Genomic DNA, 19784 nt, shown 5'->3' with positions numbered 1-19784 from the left:
TTAGGTTATTTGGATATTTGAGTTAAGTTGGTCACTTGTATTTAATTCCCAAGGAGTCCCGAGGGTGGAGAATGGGCGAAAATAGTGGTTTAGCGTCACACAATCCGTTTCACTGCTGGGAAATGACACTGAATCGGATTTGTGATTGAACGAGCAACTTATGGTCCCAACCTTCTACAACCACTCGTTCTTTACGATGAAGCTCTGGCCCATTTTTTCAAGATTTTAGTAGCCGATTCTGTTAAATCTATAATAAAATATATTTTAAGCACATTCTCCTTGTTCAAATCCATAGGGAGGACAAAATATTAATAAGAATTTGTTCCCTCAGAATATAGGAAAAGGTGTAGACCCTTAGAAAGGGCACTAAAGGATCTTTCATTGGGGATCAAAAGCAGGATAAAGATATATTTTTAGGATATTTTCTGTTTTTCCCAGGGGCCCTCTTAGACATTCTTAGTTATGACACCTCCCTTCTACCCCCCCCCCCTCTGTTTAAGTATGCATGGTCCAATATAGCCCAAATTATGAACGTTTTTTAGCCGTTGCCATCTGTTGTATTTTTGCATGGATTGCCATTATTCGCAAATTTAAAGGAAATCATTTCATTGAAAGCGTCACCTAGAAACGAATCCTTAAATCAACTTATCATTGCCTTTAATTTAATCTTAAACATGTTACTATTTGTATATTAAATACAATAGTCACGGACAATTTTCTATCTATATGTTAATGTTTTCGTAATGAGAACCCTTTGGCATCGAAGCCGCACGTGAGGTTGTAGTGGCTGCCAAATCTACTCATAAATTAGATGGCATTGCTAGTATAATTCATGGTGCACTACTTCAGACATAATTAAAAATAGCCCAAATTAAAAATAAGCTTTTTTTGCCATAACGGAATTATTGTTGTAACCTGGGCTTTTGCCATAATTGTTTAGCGAAGAAAGCTCCTAATCAGTGACTTCTGCAGAGTCTTCAAGATTAATTCTAATCGTTTGATCGAAATATTGGAATTATTTTTTCGATGTTGGCTCGAATCACTTTATCCTATTCACGCTGAAAGCGTTTTCCCTTGGCTAAATGTTTCAAAATCCTTTTATGTAAAAAAGAATGTTGGCGAACTTATGCCCATCTCGTGGAATCAAGAGTCGACCGCAACCTTATCGCTAAAGGGACTAAATTCGAGTTCCTAGACACGTGTGTGTAGGGACTGGAAATCCCATCTGGGAATGGGATGTCCCTATTATCAGTGGAGTTACTACAGGGTTTAATGAAGTTGGAAGTACCCAAAAAATTAAGCTCCATTTGCTCTAAATATATATGGTGCGCCTCTGTAAGATCTGTACTATCCAGGGAAATTCTTGCTGATACAGGAGAGGTAAACAAGAGTCTCAGACGCCATCAAACAGTCAATTACGGAGAGAACGAGAAGGTACACTTATATAAATTAAGACCTAATCGTTTTTTTTTTTTTTGTTTCTTTTGCTTGAATATCAACAATTTCAGCTATTTAAGGAACTAGAAAACTTGGGAATTAGGTTTGTAAAACGTGTCAATAAATTTCTGTACTGTGGACCAGGCGTGTGCGTAAGAGAAGGGGCTTTGGGGTCTTACCTCGCTGGAACCCCGTGATTTCACATTTTCTGTGACAGTACCTTATCATTTCAAACAAAACGTTGTTGCTTTTGAAGAATTTCACTTCCCCTTGAAACGGATTCCTATGTATGGGCTTGCTGCTCATTTATATTAGGGCCGTTTTTTCACTCATCAATGTGCTAAGATCTTACATCTTTTGTCAGAAAACGCTTAAAAGTGAAATCTTTGAACAAATATCTTACATCTTTGGTCATTTTTGTGCAAACGTCTTTCATCATTCTGCTCTGATCAGCGGTCTGAGATCAATGATGAGTAGATCATCAAGTTCTCTCATCATTGTTCAATCTGGCAGAACAATGGTGGTCTTCACACTTTTTGCTAACATCAGTGAGCTGTAAGATCTTAAAACAAAGATGAGTTAAATAATAATAGTCGTTGCAGAAAGATGCAAGATCTTAGTTCCAAAAAACGGACCTATTAATAAGTGCCTAATGTGTTGACCATCAAGATGTTTAAATAGCCTATTTTTTTCGATTTTTAGACATTAATAAACAATCTTAAAAGTAAGGAGCGAATTAAAACTTAACGAGTGGAAATTAACTTATTTGAGATGCCAAGCCTGAAAGAATAGCAATGTGGTGGTGGTTGAAGCTGCAAAGGAGTAAAATGAACAGAAATTACGATGAACAAAGAAGCTAAACTTAAAACGACCAAATTACCACAAATAAATACCTCTAATTCAACCTTTTCCCTACCAAAAGGTATGTGTACTTTAGGTTTTAATGAAAACGAAATATACGTTTGCACGGTACTGGTGCATTATGCGGGCCCACCACTAGACAATATCATGGAAACTGTCACAAAACCAGTCAAACGGGCATTTCTTACATACCGCTATAGATAAATGATTGCAAAGCGTTGTTTCTCACTGAGTTACAATATTTAAACGATTGTTTTTTTTGGGGGGAAAAGATGCCTAGGTTAGGTTACGTATTTAATATATGCTATGCTATACCCCCTAATGTGCAAATATATAGCCCAATTATTTTTCTAAACTATTATATATTCATCCTATTTTATTTTATTTCATTAGCATTAACCAAACTCGCCTTCTTCGCGATGCCCGCATAATGCACCAGTACCCTTTATACATATTTTTGTAGTACTAGGATCCCACTCCATATTTATCTGAAGGAATTTTCACTGAAAATCCGATACGAAACTGAACTATCCGATACGTCACATTAATTAATGAAATCTCAAATGAATCAACTCAGTCAAAAATTTTTACCAACAATAATCCTTTATTTCGTATGGAATGCAGACATGTTTAGAGACGTATGTTCCGCCGTGGGCCACTGCGACATCTGAACTGTGAAACTATATAAATAACTTTTCGATAGTTCTAAATAGATTGCAAGTCTCAGAAATTTGACTTGATAGATTCTTGGCCTTCATCGGTCCAAGATCGTTATTTTACACCATAAATTGAAAGAAATCGTTACTTCGCTTTGGCGCGATCTCTTGTCAAACAGTTCGTGGTCACGAACTGTGAGTAAGGAGCGACCCGGCTCAATAGTAACCGAAACTCTAAAAAACGGAACTTTGATACCAATAGATACATCAAAAGAAACAAGTTTTTATGCTGATTTCAAATATATAAATTTCGTTAAGTTTAGTCTTACCCATCAAAAGTTACGCGCCTGAGAAAATTTGCCTTGTTTTCGAAAAAAGGGGAAAACAACCCCTAAAAGTCATGGAACTTTAATGAAAAACACAAAATCAGATTCAGCCTATCAGAGAATCCTATTACAGAAGTTTTAAGCTCCTATCTGCAAAAATGTGGAATTTTGTATTTTTTGCCAGATGAAAGATCACGGACGCGTGTTTACTTTTTTTTTTCCCGGGGGTGATCGTATCAATCCAGTAGTCCTAGAATATCGTGAGAGGGCTCATTCGAACGGAAATTAAAGTTCTAGTGCCCTTTTTAAGTGACAAAAAAAATCGGAGGGCAACTGGGCCCCCTCCCACGCTAATTTTTTCCCGAAGTCACCCAATCAAAATTTTGAGATAGCCATTTTGTTCAGCATAGTTGAAAATTTAATAAATATGTCTTTTAGGATGATTTAATCCACCACCGTTCCCGGGGGAAGGGCTGTAAGTTATAAACTTTGCCCATTGTTTACATATAATATTGGTTATTGGGAAGTTTACAGGCGTTTTCAGGAGGAATTTTTTTTCTGGTGGGGGGGGGGTCAGAGCAGGGGTTAAGGGGGAAATTCGTCCATGGAGCATGTTTCCTTGGGGGGAGGGACATTTCTATGAAGGGGGTGCCAGATTTCCCAGCATTATTTAAAAAACGATCAGAAAATAAATTTAAAACAAAAATTGCACCTGAAAGTAAGGAGCAACATTAAAACTTAAAACGAATAGAAATGATTACGTATATAACGGGTTCGTCCCGTCGGCAATACCTCGCTTTTTACGCTAAATTTTTTTTAGTACTTTCAAAGGAGCTATTTATTATAATTAAACGGCCTTTGTCATTCAGGGGTTTTTGATTCGAACAAAATTCGAACTTTAACGTAAAGAGCGAGGTATTGACTATGGGGCGAACTCCCTAATATACGTAATAAAAACATATGAATATAGAAATTCGTTACGTAATCTAATTCGTAAGTTACGTCAGAGTAAAATTTCGAGAAAGCCATTTAGTCAAAAAAGCAAAATTAATATGCGAATTTCGTTTTAATTATTCATGTACGGTGAGCCAAAATCAAAGCTGCATTAATTCAAAAATTCGTTCAAATATTAAATTAAAAAAATAAGTTTTTTTTCAACTGAAAGTAAGGAGCGACATTAAAACTTAAAACCAACAGAAATTATTCCATGTATGAAAGGGACTGTCCCCTTCTCAAAGCCTCGCTCTTTACGCTCAAGTTAGACTCTATCACAAATTTATTTTTTAAAACAATACAAAAACTTTAGCGTAAAGAGCGAGGCGTTGAGGAGGGGACAGCCCCTTTCATATACGGAATAATTTCTGTTCGTTTTAAGTTTTAATGTCGCTCCTTACTTTTAGTTAAAAAAAACTTGTTTTTTTTGTATTTAATTAATTCATCAACGCCATTGCATTGAGTCTGATATAACATTAATGATGGTACTTGTATGATATAGCGACCACACTCAAGAAGTGAAGTTAGGTTAATCATAATGAAGTATACCAAAATATAATGAAAATATAGTACTTTAGTAACAGAACTATGGAAATTACAACAGAGAATTAAACCGGCCACCCAGAACGTATTATATTAAATACCCTACCAATCTGTAGCCTATATTAAATATTTGATTAAAATATCCCTGCATAGTAGTTTTTCCATCTGAGACTAAGGTAATTATCTCCGAATGCAGACAGAGACAGAGGCAGAAACCGGTTTTACTCAGATGAAAAACTAACGTGTGGTCGGTGTATCATACAAGTGCCTTAATGATATTAATATGTATGCTTTACACATCTAGAATGATGTATTAATCCATCACTTAATAGAATTTCCATTTTTTGTTTTGTTTTTTTTTTTTAAAAAAGCAAAAACGTAAAAAAAAATACAATTTCGCAAACTGTTAGAGATTTTTTTTTTTGATATGTTCAACATTTTTTTTTTTTTTTTTTTTGGTCATGACAGTGAAAAAAGCATTTTTTTTTTTTTAATTTTGTTCCAGGTCAAAACTTATTTCTCCCTTACATACTACGAGTATAACTCATTATGAGAAAGTAGTTGTTTCTCCAACCTTTGCATGGAGGATCATTGCTCAAGTTGGCCGGGTATGACTCAAAAGCTTCTTTTCTGGACTTGGTTGACATTAACATGATTTCCCATCCTATATATGAGCAGATAAAAGGCACAATTTAGAAGTAGAGGCCATGCCCATTTTTTGGCCTCAAAGCTGCATTTGGGACGACAGGTTCGCTTAATATCTTATTTCTTTTAAAAGTAGCACATTTTTACATGTTTTTGAAGGGACTTAATTTCCATCCCTCTTACAGGCTGCGGCCAGACACCAGTGCAGATATATTATTGACCAGCACAAGAAAGAATATTTGTCCAAAGGTGGTGACCCCAGCTGGCTTCAAGGGCTCGATGCTGCTAGCCAGAAGCTCAGAAAGCTGTCTACAATTAACAAGGTGCTTGCCCATCGGCCTTGGTTGCTCTCAACAGATCATATTAAGGTACTTTTTTTTATTGACCATGTCGCCGTTTTAGTTAAAGATTCTAACTGACATGTCGAATTGTATTTTTGCATAGTTTTGCTCCTTCCAATGGTAGGAAAAGGTGGTGCTTTTGTATTTTGACCCTTCTGGCAACTCAAAATTATACACTGAGAGTTCAATGTAGTAAGGAAAACCGTGACTTAGAATTTGATTCTGTGCAGTTATGACACTGTTTCGCTGTAAGCCAGTTATAGTAGTAAAAAATGTGATTTTCTTTAAAAATGTTGTAACAAAATTCTGTCTTTTGAAAGATGAGATTCTAGGGGATATGGACGTATTTAGTATTAAAAAACACAAAAGAGAGAGAAAAAGAAAACACCATTTTCGAACTTAACGACTCGCTGAAATCCTACTCACAAATATATTTGAATTTCCATTTACGTCATGCAACATCAGCAAAGAAATAAGTAGTAAATTCAAATTTGATTATTTTTAAAGTTCTTTCCTTGTGTGACATTTTGTTTTGTAACATTTGTTCGATCAATGTCATCGATGATAAGAAATTTTTTCAACTATCGTCTTGTGTTTATTTTTGAATTTCCGTTACTTTGCCCTTGTTTTTTTGCACCTTGTTTGAAGTGGAATCATTACAATGATTTTTAACCTGTAGGCCTATGACTGTAAGTGTACACTTCAATAAATATTAGCGCCCGGGAGGGTAGAAGGTGGAGGGTGGAACTCCCCATGCCCGAAGGATTTTAAAAAGAACACGAAAACTGAAATAATCTATCCTAAAAATATGCCTTTTTGTGTCTTCCCACATGCTCACCAGTGCTTCTTTAGTTAAAGTGTATCCTGGCTTTCCCATGTAAATCAATTTTCATATTGACTTACGTGACTCTTTTGCTGTGTGTTATGTCCATCGCTTCGAAATGCTGTTTCTGTCAGTTTAAAACTATCCTCTCCCATCCCAATTCATGGAGGAACACTGGTGAGGGCGAAACCCGTAAAGTGCTGCAGTAATTCTGACCCATAGGTCATATTTGAAGAGCAATACAAGCGACAATGTCAACTGCATTCAGACCCTCTAAAGGCCCAACAAAGTTGTGATCGACAGTCTCGGCAAAAATGGATTGACATTTCGACCAAAAAGGTACCTTTAACCAAAGAAAACTTCCCCAAGAAATGTTAGACCACTAAATATGCAGCCCAGGTGCAGTGGGCTTCAATGTTGCATAGCTAGGACGATCTCAAACTTTTGAATCTACGAGAACTGCCAGCGCCTAGATTCAAAAAAGCCAGCGGTCTCAAAATTTCTCGTCAGATTCTGCTTGTGCTCTGTGTCTATATGCCCATCAAATTTCAAGCAGATCGAGATACCTTTGTGAGGAAGGTAAGCGTTTGTTGGAAGTGGCTTGAAAATCTGTCCCCTGTGTTCCATTGGTCAAAGGCTCTCACAAGTTTCAGAGTACTATGGAGCAAAAAATGAAAAAAAAGAATAAAAATAAATAAGAAAAGACCAAATTTAAAAAAGGCAATTGTCAGCCAGGGAAAAAATAGACGAAAAAGACAAAGAGGATATTTCAGCAAAAATATTCCGCTAAGGCGTCCTCATTGCTTAAAATAAAAAAGAAAAAAAAGATACATGAAGAAAAACCTTTTGAAGTAAACTGCACCTAACCAGAAAAGTGACATTTCAATTTTCTGGTTAGGTGCCGTTTATTTCAAAAAGTTAGTTTTTTTCAATTACTATATATTTTTAATTTGCTTCTTTTTAGCACTGAGAACGGCTTAGCATAAGTCTTAGCCAAAACATCTGCTGCCTTTTTTCATTTTTATCGACTGGTTAAAAATCACCCTCATTTTGATTTTGTTTATTGTTTTCGTTTTTTTGTTGTACGTCATGCATATTCGGTGTGGTCTCAGAAGTTATAACTTGGAGCAAAATAAGGAGAAGAGGCGTGTCTGTCTGTTAAGTCATTATTCTAAGGCTCAATTGACCAAAGGTAAGTGCCCCAACAGCTTTAATCTGAGGGGAGGAATGCGGGAGAGACGAGAGGTCGACTTTGTGCTTACAGTCATACAGGTTACAAATCATTGTAATGATTCCACTTCAAATAAGGTGCAATAAGCCTACCTTCCTTCTCAAAAGTTGGAGATGGGGTAATATCGAGGTTAAGCGACGAATAAATGGCGTTTCCTCACTTTTTTTTGGGGGGGGGGGCTCTAGGGTGAGAGCTGCGCACAAGGCCTTTAAAGACTATCTTTAGGAGATGAGTGCTTCTCTTATGTTAGTGTGCTTAAACCTATCAAGTAATCAAGTTGTTCCCATTATATTCTGTCAAGGACCGTGTTCGATTTTGAAACATTGGCAGTCTTGACGGGATGCGTTTCATAAAGTCTTTGCAGTTATTATTGTCAGAGCTGCGTACCTTCATCTACCTTCTTTCGTGAGCTAATGAACCACAAGGATTGGGATATAAACGTAATTTTAGTTCAGCTTATTTATACTAAATACTCTTTAAAATTTTAAGACTTTTCTCATGATTAAAGTCCTACTGTCCCCGCCTCACCACCTCGCTCTTTACGCTAAAGTTTCCATTGTTTTAAAAATTAGAGTTGTGACAAAGAGTCAAACTATAGTGGAAAGAGCAAGCCGTTGAGAAGAAAACAGCCCCTTTCATAGACGGAATAATTTCTGTTCGTTTTAAGTTTTAGTATTGTTCCTTACTTTCAGTTAATCTTTTTTTTTTTTTTTTAATTCAAAAAAGGAAAGCGTATTGCTTACGCATAGCATTTGCTTTTGGGAAATAAACAAACATTTCCCAGGGAGGCGAATTTTCTCTGGGGGAATTTCCAGTAGTGGGAACTTCGCTCTTTATGCTAAAGTATGACTTGTATCCCAATCCTTTACGAACAACAAGTGAAACACAAGGTTTGCTAATGTAGAATACGAAGCTTTTTGAAAATTCTAAATAACGTTAGCGTGAAGAGCGAGGTATTGTGTAGGGGGTATCCTCCTCATGGTTGTAGGCGTTTACCCCCCCCCCCCCGTTTACACCACTTCCCCCGGAAAACACGCCCTCTCGTGGAAAATAAGGCTTTCAAATTTGAGGATTTTATTTGAGTTTTGTTTTTTCATTTTCCATGGAGGGAAGGAATTTTGGCATTTGTCTATTATGCGCCAATCACTCAAGTTTACGCTGTGTAAAACTCGAGAACAAACCAGTGTCTTCGTTTGTTTCTTTCAGCTTAGCGCAAGACAAGACAAAGACAAATGGCAGAATAGATTGGAGATATATAATTTGGGCTATATGTTTGCACTTGAAGGGGGAAGGTGAGGGGTAAAGTTTTTGGACAGTTTGAAGTTAGGAAACCTTTCTTACCTCATAATGAGCAGGACCTTTGTACCTAGCACATTTTGCATGCAGACCCGCTATACTTTACCCGCACCCCCCCGACAATGTGCAAATATATAGCCCAAATTTGTTTATAAAGTAACGAAGAAACCGGTTTGTTCGCGAGTTTTACACATCGTAAACTTGAGTGAGTGGCGTATAATACACAAGTACCGGATTTTTTTCATGGAGAGAGCCGGATTTACCGGTATTATTAAAAACGATCAGAAATTAGATAAAAAAAAACTTTTTCTTTGAAAAACTTGTTCCGTATGTTTCCCGCTAACAAATACAATCTGTAGGCTAAGTAATTAAATAATAAAAAAAATAAAAAATTAACTGAAAGTAAGGAGCAACATCAAACCTTAAAAAGAACTGAAATTATTACGTATATGAGGGGTTGCCTCCTCCTTAAGACCTCACTCTTTACACTGTTTTTCTTGAATTTTGAAACAAAGCTTATTTTTCTAATTAAACGGCCATTGTGTTTCAGGAATCGTTCTTAAAGAATTCGGACAAAAAGTCAAAACTTCAGGGTAAAGAGCAAGGTTCCTTGTTCCTTGGAACAAGGGTTTGCCAGTGGTTTGGGATATCATTTGTTTGCCCCAAAAGACATTTCATATTGGCAAAGACAAATTTCATATTGCCCCCTTACAAAATAAATTTTTGTATCGTGACAATCTTTCCACATGGAGGTCAAGGGCTCTAGACGCTCTTAAAAGGACAGAATAGTAGGAAGAATAAATATAAACCGGAATTTTTTGCAGGCTTTAACTCATAATGGTGGCAATAACGACGCCTGGTCAATGGGTGAGCTTGTCCAAGCAATCGTCATCCTTGCACATTATCACGGGGTTTGCAGTTTTGTCGGTGGAACTGGTTTAGCAGAAAGCTGTACAACTCCGTTTAAAGAATCTCCACCATCATCCCCAGTGACTGAAGCACCCCCCAAATCTGCCAAAGGTTCTCCAAAAGATATTGGACTAGATGCTCTTATGCTGAAAATGAGGACTTTAGAGGAAAAGCAAGAAGAAACAACCCTGGAAGAACAACTGAAAAGGTGAGAAAGGATAAATATGATTTGATAAGTATTCATCCTTATGAGGCTGAAATGGCTCAGTAAAGATTCGTTGATGGAATGCTGATACGAATAAGTATTTTGGCAAAAACTTGCTTATTGTTAAAAATAAAGTACAAAATTGAACAGTATATTCAAGTATGTTAAAGACGTAACTTCAATTGGAAGAGGACTAGAGAGCCATGCATCAGTCTTTAGTTCGTAATGGGGTATAAAATATAAATTTTCTGTAGCATTGACCCCCCTCCCCACTGCAAAAGAAAATCCGTGCTTTTTTCCCCTTCAAAAAAACGCAAAGCCCCTTAAAAATCAGATTTATATCTAAATCAAAACCAAGATACTTGCATTGAAGAACTTGTGGAACCATCTTACCATCAAACATAAGTTTCGGAACATTATTTACAGTTTGGTCAGTTCTGGAAAAAGCCATGCATCTTCTTTTATTTGGATTCACTGGTAGATAACCTGATAATGTAAATAGTTTCAAATCGGTCATTGTTTTATTCACTTTTTTCCCGATTTCAAGGAGTGATCTTCCAACAATTGTTAACGATGTGCCATCCGCCAACGCAGTTGTTTTAGCTTTTGGTAAGTACGATCTTGTATCAGGGATAACAACGGTAAAAAAAACCGAGCCCCGGGGAACGCAATAAGCTAGCGGAATAAAATTTACTACTTGTATTACTAAGAGTGACTGATGTACTCCTTCCTCATAGATAGGATTGAAAATCGTCATAGGGAGAAGAGCTAAGTTAAGTGCCCTATTTACCCCATCCATAAGGTGATGCATGGTGTCTCATGTAGAAGAGCCCTTAAAAAAGTTGAATTGTTTTTCGTCACTTGTTTCATGTCTATAAAGGTCTCTTATGTTATAAAATATCTTGTGAACGACTGTTCGTACAGCTTGGAAATCAGGAAAAGTGATATTAATTCTGTAGTTTGATCGGTCCTTTTTGCTCCCACCTTTAAGTAAGAGTATATCTTTTGCTTGCTTTAGTTCTTGCACTAACTTCCCAGTTTTAAGCGATAAATTAATGAGGAACTCTTGACAAGGAAGTATATCAGGAAGAACACATTTCGAGAATTATACATTAAGTCTATCGAACCCATGTGAACCTGATTTCAATGGTTTTATAATCTTCTCCAGTTCTTGGTCACAAAACTTCCCAGATCCAAATGAATGGCTTTTTCCTCGGTCCTCAACATGTAAATAACTAGCACAAATTTCACTGTTATCCCCAAGTTATTTTTTAATAAGTGTCCGTGTTTGAAAAAAAACCTGCTGAACTTATTAGCAATTAGCTGGTCTATTTTTATTTCACTACTAAATAAATAGAAGACTCACAAGCATTTTGATATAGTGTCATTCTGGTCTCCCTTTAACACTCCATTTATTAGAGATCAGATACCTGTGGTATCCCCGTGCTTTTCTCTGAAAGCTTCATTGTTAAGTTCTTTCCTTCTTTTTTTCCATAAACGATTGACTTTGTTATTGTGCATTTTAAACTTTTTTAGATTTGCATCAGAAGAGCAGTTTAAATAAATCTTTAGATTTTTTTTATCGTGACTATTTAAGATGTTTATTGAATCTACTAAGTACAACTTCTAAATATCAACCTATAATAAGGCACACATAGAGCTAGCCTCGTTGCATCTCCCTTATCACTAGAAAGGAACCAACAACAATGAAAAATGCACACTTCTCGAAAAGAAAGAGAAGAAAAGAAAATCAAAAGTAACTGGAGAAAAAAAATATATAACTGGAGATGGGGATGATTGTCCCGAAATTACTGCAACATATTAGAATAACCCGCTACTGGAAGATGAAAGAGCCATCTTCTTTGAATTCCTTTCAAAGGTTAAGCACACAAGCATTGCGCATTTTAAATGCTGCGCACATTAAATATATGAAGCTTTCATACATCAGTTGAATAATTCCATCTGAGATCCATGGTTTTCTTCGGTTTAGCCTTGAGACATCCGTTAGGCTTTAATGGATGTCATTCTTCATGGACAGGGATAATTCCATTCACGAACTTACCAAGGGCCTGAGATGCGTCATTTTCAGTATAAATTCCCTCCCATGAACACATACCCACTTTTTCTTGAAGTTTCTGAGGTTCTCACTTTTCATTTCCCGATCTCGATTTTCAATTGAAAGTAAGGAGCAACATTAAAAGTGAAAACGAACAGAAATTATTACGTATATAAAGGGGGTTGCTCTTTACGCTAATTTTTTGGTATTTAAAAAAAACGTCTTATTGTGTTAATTAAACGGTCCTTGTGGTTCAGAAGTCATTATTAAAGAATTAGGACAAAATTCAAACTTTAGCGTAAAGAGCGAGGTGTTGAGGAAGAGGTAACCCCCTTCATATACGTAATAATTTTTGTTCGTTTTAAATTTTTATGCTGTTCCTTACTTTCAGTTGAAAAAACGTGTTTTTTTATTTATTTAATTTCTGATCGTTCTTTAGATAATGCCAGGAAATCTGCCCCCCCCTCCACGGAGGAACCATCTCCTCATGGAAACATCCTCTAGAGAGTTCAATCCCGGTGAAAATTTACCCCGGACAATTGCTCTTAACCACTCTGCGCGTAAAATTGAGACGGGAAAGAGAAAGCAAGACAAATAAAAAGAATTTTGTTCCCCCGTGGAAAATCCCCAGCAGAAAGTGTGTCCCCCCACCCGAAATTTTATGCCTACATCCCAATAACAAATACTGTGCGCAAACAATGGGCAAATTTTATAACTCAAAGACCTTCCCCCTGGGACTAAGGGGGAGGGGGGTTATGTTATACCCAAAGGCACTGTTATTGGGCCATTCAGCTATGATGAACAAAATGGCTATCTCAAAATTTTGAACGAACGACTTTGGGGGAAAAGGGGGGGGGGAGGGGGCCTAGTTGCCCTCCATTTTTTGGGCGCTTAAAAAGGGCACAAGAACTTTTAATTTCCGTTTGAATGAGCTCTCTTCTGATATTATAGGACCGCCGGGTCGATACGATCATCCCTGAAAAAAAAAAATATTCACACATTCGTGATCTTTCTTCTGACAAAAAATACAGAATTCCACATTTTTGCATATGGGAGCTTGAAATCTATACAGTAGGGTTCTCTGATACGCTGAATCTCATGGCGTGATTTTCATTGAGATCACTTGACTTTTAGGGGCTGTTTCCCCCTTCATATTTCGTCATATTTTCGTATATTTGATTATGATTAACCTAATTTCACTACTTGAGTGTGCTCCGGATAACGGAGAAGTACCAAAAAATCGATGCGTTTTGTAATTTTTTACCCCCCCCCCCTGAACAAAAATTTTCTGAATACGCCATTGCTTCCCAGAAAAAACGTTGACTACGTTCCTTATCTTAAAATGGTATTTAAGGTAAATTGATGTTTGAAGCAGAAGTCTTTCGGCATAAGCACGTCTTGTTTTAACCTTTTTTGGGGGAATTAGTGGTCCTGAGTAAATTTGTAGGCATTTCTGGGTGGAAATGAAAACATGTTACGGGGAGCTGACACAATCTGTAAACATAGCTGTGATCTGAAATGCTCTTGACTGGTTCTATCCTTGATCAACTTAAAATAAATTTTCGTATTAGGAAATTAAATTAATATCGTTTCGGAAATGAAATGTCATGGCTTGCTTAAGTTAGTAATTTTCAGTATATATTTAACGATATTAAAAAGAAGGAACCAAGCCAATGAACAAAGTTTGAGATTTAGATGGGCACAAAAAGGGTCTGTTTGTTTGGACGTAGCTAGGGTAAGGGGGTGGGGCAGTGACCTCTTGAAAATGCCTTTCATCAGCATATCTGGAAAGCGTTGCTGGGTGTCACCCAAACTTGATGGGAATTAGCAGCTATTGTCTTAGTTGCGTCCTTGGAGTTGTGTGTCTTTCGAATGTCTGGACACAGTTTGTTCTCTATGTGGGGTAGGGTAGTGGCCCTAAACCATTTCTATCAGGACTTTCGTCAGAAGGGAAAGTTAGGTCCCTACTAAACTTTCGTAGTACCTGATCCAACTTTCTTGGGGGGGGGGGGGTAGGATTTAATGTAGGCTATGTTTTTGTCATTGGTGCAATTATTAGCTGAGACAGCGAAATTTAAGAAACCTGGCCAAGAGCTATAGTTGTTCTTTAGATTACCAATGCTCGATCTGATTTATATGAGGGAAGGGTGGCATTCTTGTAATCTGTATCCTCTAGAAGAGCGTCTCAGTTAAGTGCAGTAGGTATTACCAGCTCGGATTTTAGTTTCGTCTCTGAGACCGGGAAGTGCAAATAGCTTATAGAATATTCGCTGCAAGAAACAAGTTAAGTAGCTGCTGAAAATCGTCCAGGTCGTATAGATAATCAAAACTGAACACACAGATTTATGAAATGGAGTCTTCATTGTGTCCGTAAAACTTGTTCTGGAATCGTCAAATGCCACAGCTTGGAAATATCATGAAAAGACTCCTGGTTGCTTGCGCTATTTTGCATCTATAACCTACAGGTTATTGGTAATGCAACACTTCCCCGTATCATGCAACTCGAGAGCTTGCTCACTTATGGTTTGCATTTATATATATATATATATATATATATATATATATATATATATATATATATATATATATATATATATATATATATATATATATATATATATGCATTTATCATTCATATTTATTATCATATTTTTGTTATGCATTTGGTCTTCCTTAGGATACTGCTGCTCGCCTCTTATTTCGACGCCCTTGCCACTCTGTGTCAAAATGTTTTATTTTTCATTTTAGTTTGTTTGCTCGCCCTAGAAAGCGAAGGGAAAAAGAGAGTAACTTTTTTAGTCCTACCACCAAAAAGCTTTAATTTATATTTGTTTTGTCTAATTTTATTGATGTAGGCTAAAGTGCGACAATAATCTGCAGTTATTTTTCAACTTTTAATTGCATTTGCTATGGAAATTTTTAGAGCAATGTCAATTTGGTACAAAGTTTACTTAGAACCGGTACAGCAAATGACCCAGATAATTCTATTTATTTTATCAGAAAATTTCCTTGGTTTTCTAAACCATATGTAGTATATTTGCAGTGAGTCATTTATCTCTAGTTTAATTTGTTCATATTAGATGCATTAACCAATACCAAAGGTCGATCGAAATGCCGATATCGCTAACAAAGTTTTATTTATTATGTTGAGTAAAGAAAAATTCCTTGTTTTATCTTGATTTGCATGTTCAGTTTATTTTTTTTTATATTAATGCTCTTTTAGTACTGGTCAAAGTAGTCTTAGGTATAATTAAGTCATTCGGTGTTGAAATAAAATTAACAATGTTTAGTAAAAAACTATTTAACGTGTAATTTGATTTGCATGGTCAATTCGGTACTTGGGCATTATATGATCAGTTGCAAGGAAACCAGTCACGAGAAACCTGTTTTTGACGGGTTAATTCAAGACACCGCTGTAAAGTAATGGAATGCATAGCGTGGTTTTCATTGCGTATACGATATTTAAACTGTTGTTTTTGGGGATTTAGGGGGGGGGGCGGGGGAAAGATACCTAGGTTAGGTTAGTATGCGTATTTAATGTATGTAATGCTTTACCCAGCCCTCACACAGGTTATCTCACAGGCTTCACAGGTTATCGCGGTCCGCTGAAACTAATTATTACGTTTCATAGTAATGTTAACATAAATTTTTTGTTGATATTTCCAATTGTTGCCAATATTCCCAGACATTTCAGGGCCGTAGATAAGTTTCGTTCATGGGCAGAGCTTGCGTCAGTCCGACCCTGTCTTGGGCACATTGGTAATTTTTGTTTATTTCTAAGCCAATTTAGGGATCCACTATCGAATTACCAAGGCCTTCTGTCTCTAAAACCATTTCATTTTGTTGTTGTATTATTCATATCATTATTTTGAAATTACTGTAGCAATTATGGTGGTTTTCTTTATAACGTATTTTTATTACTGGTTTAGATCACATCTAACTACGGCGTAATTTGCTATGGGGCAGGGGGGGTAACTGTCCCCAGACCCCAGTTTACCCCCCTCCACCTGAAATTTAGTTTCTTCAAAAATATTGTCAAATTTAAGATAAGTCTGCATAATTCAAGTATCCACAGAAACGGGTCAGTTTTGTTTAGTATATATTTGCCTTTATGGTACTATATGGCTCATTTCTCAGTTTTCACTGTCATTTTCTCTTGATTTGGAGAAACTTGCTCCAACTTCCCTCCCCCCAGTATTTTGACGAAATTACGCTACTGATCCTAAAACTATTTAGTGCTCCTTTTGTTTATTCTGATCAATATTTAACCTAGTATCCGTAAAAAGATTGGTCAACCGATGGATGATTTTCACTAACTTTCCTGCTTTATAACAAAAGTAATCCCGATACATACAATAACTACAGACAATTAACCTCTTAAACAGTACTTCAAAAGTTTTTGAAAAGATTGTAGATAAAAGGCTGGAAATATGGCCGGGAGAGAAAAAAAATTGTAAGAAGAACAAGGTTCCGACCAAGATATTCTGCGATTGAAGGAGTTTGTTTTAGTGTGGTTCGTCTTTTGTTGTTTATTGTTTTGTTAAATCTAGGCTATCAACACTTTTGTACAAATTTTACTGATTATGGGATATAAGTCTTGGAAATTAATTAGGAAGGGAATTTCCCTGTAATTTTCTATGAAAGAGGGAGTAGGTCAAGGAAGTGCGTTTTCGGCTAAAATAGTTATAATCTTTAGTGATGATCTTATTCTGATTTTCTACCAAAGATGGGCACCCACTCTAACCTAGAAATCTCAATCCTTCGATGAATAGTGATCTACAAAAATTTTAATCTCATCGGAAATTGGAAAGGATGTTCGAAGATTGAGGGAAGGTTGGGAAGCTAAGGTTACATGCCCGAGACACGAGGAGAAGAATTATGGTTTGGGCAATTTTTTTCTTCCGGTATAGGAAGCTCTCTTATTTAAGAGGTTCAGTTTTAGATGACGGGAAAGATAAGGGCCTTCATTACATAATAAGATCTAGATCTCCTCGTTGTATAGCCGCAGTAGGAAACTTCATATTAAAGGGAATGGTGCTAAATAGGTTATAATTTTCTTAACATTATCGTATTTGTATTCTTTTCTGGACTGGGCTTTTTATATAAAAAAAATAACGAACAGATTATTAATTGTTATAACAGTCATACATAACACCATTCCTAATAATATAAAAATCATAGAGGTGGCTAAGTTAAAAGTCTCTTGTGAATACAGAAGTACTAATACTTATAGAATAGTATTTTCTAAGACCACACTCCCTTTCCATGATGTATAAATAACAGTTCAATAGGGAAAAATCCTTTTATTTGACAGTAAAACACACAAAAAATCTCTGGGTATTTCGGTCCCATACAGTGGCCGTCTTCAGCAGATAAACCGTTAAGTAAGTAACAATGGGTTTATTAAAAAAAAAATATATACATCATCGATTCCCTGAAGCAATGCTTGTGCGGGAGAAAACCCACCTAATAAATCAAAAAACCAAGAAACCAAAAAAGAAAAGAAAAAAGAAAAAAGAAAAAAAAGAAATAGAAAAAAAAAAAAAAAAAAAAAATTAGAGCTCAACTTACCGGACCCGAAAACCAACGAACCTCCAAAAAACACCCAAAAAAATTATAATAAATATAATCATATTCAGCTGCAACTAAACCCTCCTCAAAAACAAAACTTAAGTGGCGTGGAATAATCCATTCAAAATATACACATCAAAACAATGGTTCTTTAGCGACTTACGAAAATCCTGCAAACCCCCAACATTCCTCAAATCCTCTGGCAAACTCTCCCAAACTAACGGAACAACATGGTGAATTGAAAACCTAGACCTAGACGTGACCATAGCTGGTCTTCGCACCAACTGAGAAGATCGTGTCAAATGATCGTGAGTAGTAGACGCAAGACTAAACATTCCTGAAAAACATGATGGTAACTCCGAAGCTAAATATTTAAACATAAACAGAGCATTATAGAATACACATATTCCTGCCAACGGTAGAATTTTATACTCGCGGTAAAGATGCCTCACCGATGCAGATAGGTCAATTTGATTACCATAAAGAACTCTAATTGCCATATTCTGTGTTACGCAGAGCGGATGGAGGTGAGTTACGAATGTTTTCGACCAAACCATACAACAGTAAATGAGATATGGGTGAACCATAGAAAAATACAACATTCTCAGAATTTCACACGGAAAAAGATACCTATTTACCCATAATACCAATATTACGAGACAATTTGCTGTTAACAGATGCAATATGGTCTTTAAAACTAAGGCTTTCATCAATTATAACACCAAGGTATCTAGTACTAGTAGATCTTACAATAGTATGGTGCCCTACTTCTATATTATTAATCCATGGATAATGTCCAGTAATTCTACCATAAATCAAAAAATTCGACTTATTATGATTAAGTTTCAATTTATTTACTCGCATCCACTTTTCAATCGAAGAAATACCTTGTTTCAATATAGTCATCAACTCATTTTCAGTTCTAGCAGCTACGGTGAAATGGGCATCATCAGCAAAACATGGTAGAATTCCTTTAGTACCGTAAGTATCAAGGTCCAAAGAACAAGACACATTACTTGAAGCTCTACAAAGGTCATTAATATAAACCAAAAACAACAAAGGGCCCAAAACGGAACCCTGGGGTACTCCAATCGAAATATATTCAATTTTTAGATGTAACTCCATCCATCACGACACACTGAGTCCTTCCACTAAGAAAACTAACTATCACATTTAAAAAATCACCACGCATACCACTACTATATAGCTTTTGAACTAGTATATCATGATCAACAGAGTCAAATGCTTTAGTAATATCCAAAAATATCGAAGCTATCTTCAGACCCTTGTCTAAAGCATCATTAATAAAAGTTCTTAAAAACAAAACTCCATGCTCTGTAGAATGATGAATACTAAACACAAACTGACTAGAACTAAAAAATTGTCTTTTTTCGAAAAAACTTACCATCCTACTATGAATCAACTTTTCAAACACTCTAGAAATAAATGGCAGTAAAGAAATCGGTCTATAATCACTAAAACAATTCTTATCCCCTCCTTTAAATATCGGGATAACAGTCGCGCACTTTAGACAATCAGGAAATATTCCAGCTTTTAAACAATTATTTATCAGTCCTAAAAAATGACTAGATATAACAGGTAATATCGACTTCAAAACCTTCAACGAAATAAAATCGCCTCCTGATGCTCCATTTTTCATATTATTTATAACATCAAATAATTCATCAATAGTTACAGATTTAAGGTACGCAGACACATCACAATCTTCAGGTAGGAACTGACGAAAATCTCCATCTTGATCAAATACTGGCACCGATGATGACACACGCTGCCCAATAGTAGCGAAGTGATTACACATCTCATCTGCAACATTATTATTCATTCCCATATTATCTGGACGGATCAAGACGCTACCAGGGCAAGTCACCGA

The 19784-nt window shown here is 36.2% G+C and overlaps 1 protein-coding gene across 1 annotated transcript in view; it reads left to right on the top strand.

Moving 5' to 3' along the window:
- Sesn (Sestrin) overlaps positions 1 to 19784 on the top strand; it is a 130950-nt gene that overhangs the window by 56104 nt on the left and 55062 nt on the right. Inside the window, exons 3-4 of the mRNA XM_089100783.1 lie at positions 5647 to 5829; positions 9977 to 10269. Coding sequence (XP_088956909.1) covers positions 5647 to 5829; positions 9977 to 10269 — 476 coding nt within the window. The remainder of the gene's footprint in view (positions 1 to 5646; positions 5830 to 9976; positions 10270 to 19784) is intronic.

The sequence above is a fragment of the Artemia sp. Qi Xiang Cuo genome, chromosome 2, assembly GCF_049724085.1.
Source record: "Artemia sp. Qi Xiang Cuo chromosome 2, ASM4972408v1, whole genome shotgun sequence".
In the NCBI taxonomy this organism is placed as follows: Eukaryota; Metazoa; Arthropoda; class Branchiopoda; order Anostraca; family Artemiidae; genus Artemia; species Artemia sp. Qi Xiang Cuo.
The sequence above is the reverse complement of the archived record's forward strand: the minus strand, read 5'-3'. Positions and strand labels throughout refer to the sequence as shown.